General features: G+C 30.4%; 1 protein-coding gene across 1 annotated transcript; it reads right to left on the bottom strand.

Annotated features, from left to right (window-relative positions):
- Positions 1-6,401: 6,401 nt before the first annotated feature.
- LOC132726571 (uncharacterized) lies at positions 6,402-8,096 on the bottom strand. The gene has a single exon (XM_060711911.1). It carries the CDS (start codon positions 8,094-8,096, stop codon positions 6,402-6,404), a length of 1,695 nt encoding a protein of 564 aa, XP_060567894.1.
- Positions 8,097-11,661: the final 3,565 nt, after the last annotated feature.

Genomic DNA, 11,661 nt, shown 5'->3' with positions numbered 1-11,661 from the left:
TCGTATAACGTTGCTTTAGTGGGAAAGGATTATTTAACAGCATAAAAATCATCTACTTATATGAAGTCATATGTTATTTCTTCGCTATAGTATGACCATTAAAGATCCATACATATTCTCAAATTTGGAGTATCGGAATGAAATACCTAAGTCATGTTATGCATATTAGCGTAGTCTGAGCCCTTTGGTGTTACTTATTTCATTTATAAATAAAAGACATGTTCTCACAGTGTTCTAACGACAAAGACCAAATATGAAACGCGTTATACTCAAGAATTCATATAAAACATATATGTGGGATCTTGAATGTTAGTACTGACTCTTTTCAAATTTCAAAGTTGCAAAGTTTAAAACGATATTATCATAAAATATCTCTGAAGGCCCAAAAGCCCTATGATGTGCGACAACATTTTTTATTTTCATAAACTCCGTATTAACTCACGAGTCTTGTATGACAAAAATTATTGACTATTCATACACAATATTTGGTACCTAAAGAAATAGTTTAGTTTGGATCGAATACGTGTATGCTTCTTAACTCTCTAAGTTTAAATAGTATTGTATAATAATTACCTGAATCCACTAGACAAATAAATGTGTATTACATATACAGCGTTGTTCCACTCCAAGGATACACCTATCAATAATTTCGCAGTAAAATTCCATTCTTACAAAGTGAGCTAATATAGATTCTCCGCACAAATTAGTAATCACACGAGTGGACCTTAGAATTTCTTCTATTTGACGTAATTAGAAAATATCCACTAGGTGTTAACGTCAAAGAATTCAAACAAAGAAAATGATTAATATAATGCTGACATATCCAATGTCATTATATATATATGCAATAACCATTTATCGAGCTCTTTTCATATTGATGCTTGCATTATGTGCACATGTGATTTGAGATGCGTTATAGTGGGAGTAAAAAAAATTTACATTCATAGCTCTGATAAAGGAAATATGCTCTCAGCAATTCTGTTTTTTGTTTCTTGATGCGAGATTAGTACATTTACCATCAGAAGATAGTTTTATGTTGATAAGTTCTTCTTTGTTTAATTTTATACACTTAACAATAACTTCCCAACATACATATCAGAACAAAGAACATAATTAATCTCGCAATTCCAACTAACTTATAGTATAAGCGAACAAATACGTTCCCTTTAGGTCACTTCATGGAGTATATGATGTGTTAACTTTTAGTTTATCAATAATACTATGTTGACTTACAATGTGAGCATGGCTCAGAATACTTTCAGTTTACTTCAGAAACCATAAAACTGACCCAAGCCTCATCTATTATATGTGTGTCAGATACAACTTCAAGATTGCAGCGGTAAACTGTTTATCTTACATGTAAGGGCAAAGCATGTCTTGATCCGCACTCACGACCTCAAAGATCGATTTTCACTTAATTCTTTTGAGCAGTATTTAAAGTCATTATTAATCCAAATAGTACATATTTTTACACCTGTATGATAATATTTTATCATCATTTTCTTTGAATGGACTAATCAAGACTCGAGTGTAAAAGTATCACATACCTCAGCGTCTAATCCTGCACAAATCAAGTCTCCGCTCCCCAATCCAACAATGATAAGACATACAAAATATATTCCTAATTGGAAAAAAATAACAATAGTAGAATAGAATAACTGATATGTATACACATAAGTCACTAAAGAGTTTAAATATAAAAGTAAAATATGGATGCGGGTACACAGATCTATCATGACTTATGATATGATAAATGCCTTTTTTCGTAAATAAACAACCAAGAGAAAAAAAAAAAGAAAAAAAAATAAAAAATCCAAACTAACACAATCTTAATTAAAAATAAAAGTTAAGACGGCACTTCAACTCTCCAAATATAGAATACAGCCATAGTAAAAAAAATAAATAAAACGATATAACATAAAAAAAAAAAAAAAAAAAAAAAAAAAAAAAAAAAAAAAAAAAAGATAAATAATAAAATAAATAGAAAAAAAAAAAATATAAGAAAAAAATAAAAAATACTGTACAGTTAAGAATGTATAGCCTATAATAAGGAGTAGATTAAATATATTCATCACACATAGTATATTATAATAATAAGTTGATTGACAGAATTAGACGTACTCATGTAGAACAAAATAAATGTATGATTCAGAGTATTATGATAATCATTGCTCTAATATAGGAACAGTATCACAGTAGGATTATCTAAGCGAATCAAATTTTTTAGTACAGATTATTGTTCAAATACTTAACATAATTTTTGGTATTACAAAATTAGTATATTATCGTTACACTATCAATATCCATTAATAATGCTACAAGGTAGTAGTTACAGTAACTCTGTGCTTTATTGAACATATATATTACCTAAGCTTTTTTTGTAGCGCAATGTATATGCAACTATGTAAATGTGATGAGTAAATGCCTGTTAATGAGCTTGATTTATTTCATATATTCTAATATGTTTAATTACTCAAAAATGTCGATAAACAACGGGGGAATTATATCTATTCGAATATAGTAAATCTAGTAATATATACAGAATATTCGTTATTTAGCTTCCATAAAAACAAAATATACTGATTTAATAAAAACTTTATATTTATTTACTTAATCTATTCACAAGGTTCTCACTACCTATGTATTGATACACACTACAGTTAATAGTGAGGTCAAAAAACGATGTGCCGACGTCACTCTTAGTTCACCTTTTTTTTACTATTTTCAATTAGTCATTTTGTCCTTTAAATAGGATATATGGTATTACTAAATCAATATAATTTATGCGCCTAAAAGATGAGTCAATCGTAAATGGTATATGATCATTGACAATCTATTTCAATAGCAATCTTTTTTATCAAAAGATCTTATAATTTGTCTTTGGCAGCTTGATTTGAATTACTAATGCATCTTTTTGCTAATACATTTCAAGTCTAAAACACTGAGTTATTGCTAAAATAATTTGGAATTAGCATACATATGAATCGGAATTCATAATATTGCTCTTGGGAAGGTGGAAAACATTGTTAGTTAACATAACACCAACCTTGATTTTACTTTGTCAATAAAAAACCTCTAAAGTAATTATATATTTTTCAAGATGAAACTAATTAAGTGAATTAACAGTTACACTATTACCCATTGGCCGTACAAAATATTAAAGGCAACTTTCTATCTTGATAATTGTTAAAAGCTCTAAGATGCAGATCTATATATTGATATTGTCGCCCAAGTTCATTACCTTTTTAGTCTAACACTGGCATGTATGCCATAGCGAGTCTTCGAACTGCTCTAAAGAGTAATTCGTCTCAAGAGTTGAGACTTTAATAAGCCCCATCTGTCCTCTCTCATTCAAAATTACTTTACAGTGATAAGACATCCGTCATTAGAAAACTATTTGATTTTGATAACGCAATCTTCATAAGCTAAGTATACTCGAAGAATTACATCCTTTTGTGTAATTATGGTAGTATGTGTGCCTAAATTAAGATAGGCGGTTTAATTCCTTGAAAGCGTAGCGATTTCAACAATGTTTCTAAATAAAAAGCGCGCGTCTTAGTTGATCTGGTTTATAGTTCTGACTATTCCAGGTAATTTGTAGTATAGAAGAGATAGTGTACCCTATGTTACCACATCGTGTTCCTCGGCAAAAGCACTGTCGCAAGTAGTAATAAATTACACTTAAAAAGATACACCCTACATTGATAGCAGACCACAAAAGAACGCAACACTTATGTTCTCATAATGGAGAAACTTGCCAGCGTGATAGTAATAAATCATATATCAAGAAATCTCGTGGGAATTATAATAGATGTTATAATGATAACTAGCCAAGTTTTTATGTTTATTAGCAGAAATACCCTCATTCAAAGATCAAATTTAAGTAAATATTAAGCATAATATAAAATCTTTTCTATTTATTTTATGTTAAATGATCTAGATTAGACTTAAATGAATTACTTTTCTGAGAACTCCATAGGTAAAATAAAGTTCTGTTAGATATCAGTATTTTCCGAGAGTGAATATATTTTAACAATCTAAAATTTATCTCGTAAACGGAAATCCTTGTATAGATTATAGTCGCCAAGTTTCACTCAAAACAAAAGTCATTTTGTGTACATCTTTTAACACCAAGAAGTTGCTTGCAAAACTGCAAATGGACTCTTTCAATTGCACAACCTTTTTGTGAATCCCCACACTTCACTACCATAATTTAAAATAGGTGTAATCAGTTTATCAAAAAGTTTAAGCTTGTGTTTCACTGTAATATTAGTGAATTTATAGAGGTTTTTATTCATCTTAAATATAGCTTTTGAAGCTTGACCAGCTAAAGTATTTAATGCATCAGAAAAAGAACCACCAGTAGAGAAAACAATTCCTAAATAATTAAACTTATTTACAATTTCAATAGAGTTGCCACTTTAATAAAAATTTATGTTTACTGGTAAACGACCACCTTTTCTAAATATCATTACTTTTGTTTTATCAGTGTTCACAACAAGTTTCCACCTTTCACAATATTCATACAATGTATCCAAATTATTTTGCAACTCAGTTGCTGAATTAGCAAAAATGATGATATCATCTGCATACAAAATCAAAAATATTTTGAAAGTGTCAATATCAATACCATTTACTCCTTTTACATAAAATTCTGATTCCAAATCATTAAGAAACATTGAAAATAAAAAAGGTGATAGGGACTCGCCTTGCCTTACTCCAAGAGTGCATTGATAGATATCACTAAATTTATTTAAATATTTTTCCTCTTGATTTAACAGATGAATACATAGATTTAACTATATCAAGAATTTTCCCCCGCATACCTAATTGAATTAATTTAAACCATAAATTTTCTCTTACTACATAATCAAAAGCTTTAGTAAAATCAATAAAAGCACAAACTAATTGTCTACCTTAGTTGATTAAATGAGTAAGTAAACTATGTAATACAAAAATATTGTCTATAGTACTCATATTAGACCTAAAAAACCTGCCTGTGCCTCAATGTATACTGAATAATTTTCTGCCCAATCTGTCAATCTATTATTTAAAACACGTGTGAATAATTTACCCAATACACTTAACAATGTAATGCCTCTATAATTATTTTCATTATTAATACTACCTTTCTTATGTAACGGTATAACATAACCATCAGACCAAGTTGATGGGAAGTATCCAGTATCAAAACTTTTATTAAAAAGACTGTGCAAATATGGAAGTAGTACTTCTTTTCCGTGTATGAAAAATTCATTCAAAAGCATATCTGGCCCGCTACTTTTATTTATATTTAACTCTTTAATAGCTCGTTCTATATCGACTATTGTTATTTTTTCATTGTGTTCATCAAACATTATGTTAAATTCTTGATTTTCATACCTTTCCAGAAAATAGATAATATCTTCATCAGGTGTAAAATATGTACTATTTGGATTATTAATACTTTTAAAATACTGCTCAAAAGCATTAAGTGAAATGTTACTACTCTGTACCCCCGCTGAACTTGAAGTGTCATTTAAAAAAAAAACTGGCAGTTTTTTTATAAAGAAAACACCACCTGTAAGTGACCTGTAATACAAAAAGCAGCTTCCCCAGCCTAAGGGAAGTTTTGCTGCAAAGTGTGAAGCGTGATTGTTTTTGTTTTGTTGTTGGGAGTTATAATAAGCAAGAAGACTTCACAAAATAGTGATGTAAGACAAACACGTGTAAACTCTACAATGCATGCATGTAAATTTATTTTCCTAAAATCCCTAACATCACATGTTATTGAGCATGCGCAATGTGCATATATTATAAGCTAGCTTATCAGCTGATTTTACTACAGTTTTATCCTCAAGTCAAAAAGAAGACACACATTATATTGATGTTTATGACGTTATATATTTTCTGGTTACGCGAGTATCCGTTTGAAATTGAAACAGTTTAACAATACTAGCATTCGTTCATTCGTCAAAGATTGTTACAGCTTATGGATGATAAAAATTCGTTTTCTCTAGTCTAATAATACCATTTCTGTTTAAGCTGCTAGACGGTTTTAAGAAGTATCGCTACCTTTGAAACACACAGGTATCATCCCATATTTAATGGTTATAGACCATATAGTACCATAACCATAAAGATCCTGTTTCTTCAAAAACGTTCATACGATTCCCTTCACTATCAATTTTTAAAACATTCTTACTGTGGCTGAAACATGTATCTGATAATTGTGCAAAATGTTCATATCAACGTTATAAGATTCTTAAATTTCAAAACTGTTACAATGTATATTTCCTTTATATATGAAGAATGACAACATTGAAAATTATTCGATTTTTAAACGTCTTACTGCCATATTTTATCCGTTCATGAAACGTTCATACAAAATTCTGTAAACAAATATTAAACGATTGTGACGCCTAGATCCAATACACATGGAATACTTTCACAATATCAGCCCGCCAGTCTTCTTTCACTGATGAACAACAAACGTACAGTTCTTGTTCCCTGTCACAATATGATACAGCTGTTGGGAAATAAATATTTGCTGTATCTAGTCCAATAATCTTACATCTTTGTAAGCTGCTCGACAATCTCAGGACAGTGTTACTGTCTCTGTAACACACTAGTACCGTGTCATCTTCTAACAAATGAAGACCACAAGGAACTTTACATTCCGAGTCTTCATAAATACTTTTAACATTTCCTTCCCAATCAATTTTCACCACCTTGCTATTGTTTTTTAAATCCGTATCTGAAACATATAAGAACTTTTCATCATTTCTGACCGAAACTCTGACTGGTCCATAAAACAAACTAGGAAAATCAAAGACATTGAGAATATCGCCTTCATGATTAACAATAATTATTTTCTTTGATAAGTAGCAAATGACAACAAACTTATTCTGGCAATAAGCTACACCATTGCAATATTCTCTTACATCTATACGTTGATCTAATGAAAGTTCTACTTCAGTATGAGACAATAATTGGATACACTTTTCATCTCTTAAAGTCACAGCTAGTTTATTTTCTGGAATAGTTACAACATCAGCTGGTCGTGAAGACAAAATTACCTCTGTTATACCTGATTTTTTCTCAATGTCAATCATTTTGATACTGTTGTTGGCATTGTCGGCAACAATAATTTTCATAGGAGCAATCACAGCTATACCCGAGATGTGACATTGTTTCTTATCAGATTTATACTTAAGGTTAAGTGTATCATCATATTCTAAAAATAATGTTTTATCTGGAGACGGCTGTTCACCTTTCAACAATGTTCCAAATTCATTCTCGTTCTTCAGTCGATCTAAGAGGCTCTCGTTCCTTGTAAATTGGATACATTTAATTGTTGTATTTGCATCTGATACTTGCACTTCCTTATCTGTCAATATCGACAGACGTTTTTTGGCGTTTTTCATCTCAATGAAAAGCTTGTTTTGCTTGTTTTCTTCTCTTAATGCAATTAACAACGAATGTGAACACTCAAGTTCTTCAGTTATCTCTAAGCAAGCATTTAATACGGTTTCCTGTTTACATTTTGCATTTCTTACAGCTGTGTCAGCTTCTTTTAATATCTGAGTTTCAATTCTGTCCAGACATTCATTTATTTCTTTCCTGAAGGCTTTCATATCTTCAACAACTTTGGCATGACTCAGGTCTAGATTTTGCGCAGCTTTGCTAACATATTCTACATTCGATTTACATCTTTTAATCAACGATTCCATTTGTTCTAATATATCAGTCATCTCTACAGACATGTTTCCAGAAACATCAGGAATATAGTCGACGTTACACTGTTTGTGTTCCAGGGTTACACAAACATAACAAGCCACCAAATTGTGATCTCTACAATAAAATTCTAATGGTTTATCTAGGTGTTTCTCGCAAAGATCTGCCGTATCGTCCGATGTTGAAGATGCAATTGCCCGGGTCTTTGGCATGGATTCTTTGTCAATGAGGACATGATTTCGTAATGGACGTGCACGTCTGTGATGTTTGTAGCATGTTTCACATACAGTCAAAACTGTCTTATGTGACCCTACAGGGGACTTTCTTAAGAAGGTCACATAAGACAGTGAGTCTCTTAATACAGGTTTACAATAAAACATCCAAACACTATTAAAAAGTTAAATAATACTAATACAGCATATACATTTAGTGTTAATACATTTATTTATGATAAGAGCAGTATAAGTGTGTACAGTGTTAAAATTGTATACATGTAAAATGCTATTGAATATTTGATTGTAAAATTGATTATTAAAAATTAATGTTCTTATATTTAATGAAATTATTAAAATGTCATAATTATATTGTTTCTTTACCGTGTTAAAAATTTATACATGTACAATGTTATTGATATTTAAAATTCATGATTATGAAACTAATAAAATAATGTCAGAATCACATTGTGTCTTTCATTTAAGTTGTCCTATTGAAAAAATCACTTATTTTTTACTGTTTATTTTTGCTTGCAACTAGACCTCTAGTTTTGACAGATGCTACATTATACTGGCATGTCCATGATGCAATGCATAAGATTTCAGTTGTAACACCATTTCATTTGCTTGGGTCAGTGATGGAGCATTTAGCATGACAGACCCTTGAGCGTCATACATTTCTCAATTTCATCTTCACTGTCATCAGAATCTAAGTTAAGTCATTGATTTTCTCGTCACCAGTTGCATGTCTCCGACATTTAGAATTCAATGGAACATTATTTTCAAAGTCAGAAATTACTTCCTATTTACGTAAACAAAGGTTTTGGATTTGTGTTTTTCCAACAAAAAGTTTTTCTGCCACTTTATACGCCGATATTCCTTTATCCAATTTTTGTAAGGCTTCATATTTCTGTTTAAGATCTAAAACAATACGTGTTTTCTTTCTTTCCGACATTTTTTCCAATGAAACAGGAAGTAGGAACAGAGTTATCTTTCATAACAAAGTCGCTAAAAACAGTGCTTAGCCCGTTCCGGACCGTTCAAATCACGGTCGCTAGTCACGTAACACAGTGAGTCGTTTAATACAGTTCAGCTATATAGCCAAAATCGTTGGGCGGACCCAAATAGGGTCACATAAGACAGGAAGTCGCTGAATACAGTGGGTCACTATGGCAGTTTTGACTGTAGATGCTCCTGGCAGTCCTGGCAAAAACCATAAGCTGGTTCCTTTACACCATCTCTATCACACGGGATACATACTAATGTCAAGTCGTCGTGACCAAGTTTCCCGGAGACCTCCATTCATGCCTGAAAACAATATTACATCAAAATAATGTTTTACATTTTGTTTTTATTTAAAGGTCCATTATTCTTTAGAAATGTTTTAATTTTTATTTCTCAAATTTTTTTTTAATTTTGGTGTACTTTTACAGTATCCAAAAAGTTACTCATTGAACATTTACCTGAACCATTTTTTCAATCTGTTCCTTTTTGACAATATGTACAGTTATAATGAATAAGTATTTTGTATGGAAGTCAAAATTCTATGTTGTTTACATTTTGCTACTTTTATTATTTCACATTTATCGTTATTTTCTTCATGTAACAAACATCTTATAATCTCTAAAATCATTATTTTACATTATAAAATTCATGTTTGCACTTCCAAAAGAATAAAATCTTCTTTTTTTTGTTTCTGGGACAAAGTGTGCCTTTAATGCTTCGTCAGTTTTCACCCTCTATTTTTGCCGTACACATCTTATTAAGATGATTTCATCGTTTGTATTTTTATAAAATTTTGACCATCAGTTTCATCATTTAATGCTGATACTATCAACAATTTCATTATTGCATCCTTTATCTGTCTGATTAACGGGAATACAGTGTGTAAAGGGTAGGTAAAATTAAATTAAATAACTAAATGAACAAAAGGTCAATATTTTGAAATAAAATGATATTTTCATTTGGTCAGATTAAATATAATGAAAGAAGTATCAAATTTAGAAATAGAGATAGACCTTTTCTTGAATAACTAGCGGAAACTTAAGTTCCTTATATAAACGACTTCTAAAATTGCTCTAGCCAGGCCTTAAAATTAATGACATAGAATATGTATATGCGGGGGGAGGGCGCGTATGCTCCCCCGGATTAATTCACTAGAAGCGATTTTCTGGGAAAATAAATCATTTTAACTGTATAAATATTTCATATAAACGTACATTTGAACATTCATAATGTTTGCTAATTTCTTTCCTTAAAGGCCCATTACACCCAACAAATGCTTAAATTTTATTTCTCAAATTTTTTTTAATTGTTTGTGCTCTCTTATAATTTTCGAAAAGAAGGGAGCGGGGTGGGGTGGCAATTGGTACAGTTTTATTGACTTGGAATTTTGTATGAAAGTCAAAATCCTAATTTGTTTACATTTTGCTACATTCATAACAAGTATTTTCACATTTAACGATACATTGAGTCTTAAGGAGATAATGATCTAACATTATAAAAATACCTTATTGAAAGGTTTTAAAACTCATGTTACCCTTACTAAGAAAAGAAAATTATTTGGTTGGGAAGCATAATGTGCCTTTAAAGTTAAAGTTTGTTCTACTTTATTTTTATCTGTTGTCAATTTGCTTCAATATGTGTAGGTATTCTAAGGAAATTTGATAAGTAACTGGGCAAAATAAAATAAAAAATAAACAATTAAAGAACCCCCATGCTTCAAAAACAAACGCAACAAATATTCACTGCATATAAAAAACTAGCTTTTGGACACAAAGGTATTATAAACTTATGTTAACTGTATTGACAAAATTTTAAATTTAGAAATTTTATCTTTCACCTGTCGTATAGTTGAGATAAATACTGTTTGCACATCATATTATTATAAATGATAAGTCGACATGTAGATATACATTTAGGCTTTTATCTAATTATATGAAGGTGTACAAAATTCATACGTCAAGAATGATCGATATCAGTTCTACATACAACTCAAGACGCGTGCATGTATATCAATTATTAGGAGAATGTATATTTATGTTGACAGTTTTACGTATTGAGTTGTCACTTAAAGCCCAGTCTGGGGAGTTTGAATTTGGTAGTTGATCAGAGCAGTTATATACACTTATAGTATAAAAATGTAACAGTCAGTTTTGCGTTTCTTAATCATCCACTATACAACACACCCGTTTGTTTATTTACAATATACTTAAGTCACGTGACATGTTGTGAAATCTATCAATATTCATATTTATCCAAAAAGAATGTAATAAACACAACACTATTAAGTACTTATATTCATCTTGTTAACAAACGTTTGAAATATGATTTCATTGTAAGTATGATATTAATATTATTAAATGTCTTACCTTCTTATCAACAAGCAAAATATTGAACTTTGGAACGCGGAAGTTTAAAAACAAGGGGAATGCACTCTTGTTATATAAAATATTAATCTTTAATAAATTCTATGCATATAAAGTTAAGCTGATACAATTGATTGTATTCTTATGAAATATGTGTAATATTGAGCACATTTCCGTATTACAATGTTGCTCGAACTTTAAAAGAATTCCTTCTGTTACAGATTTTATTTAGTCCTACTTTAACAATAACATGACACTACACAAGGGAAACAATCGCGACAGTTAAGTAACATTCGAATATGTTGTAGTTTTGTCCCTTTGATAAATGAAAAGATAAATTAAATTGATATAAGAACGAACGCAGG

The sequence above is a fragment of the Ruditapes philippinarum genome, unplaced genomic scaffold, assembly GCF_026571515.1.
Source record: "Ruditapes philippinarum isolate M1 unplaced genomic scaffold, ASM2657151v2 ctg20052_1_1_1_1, whole genome shotgun sequence".
Taxonomy (NCBI): domain Eukaryota; kingdom Metazoa; phylum Mollusca; class Bivalvia; order Venerida; family Veneridae; genus Ruditapes; species Ruditapes philippinarum.
Note: the sequence above shows the minus strand (reverse complement) of the source record. Positions and strands in the feature narration are given on the sequence as shown.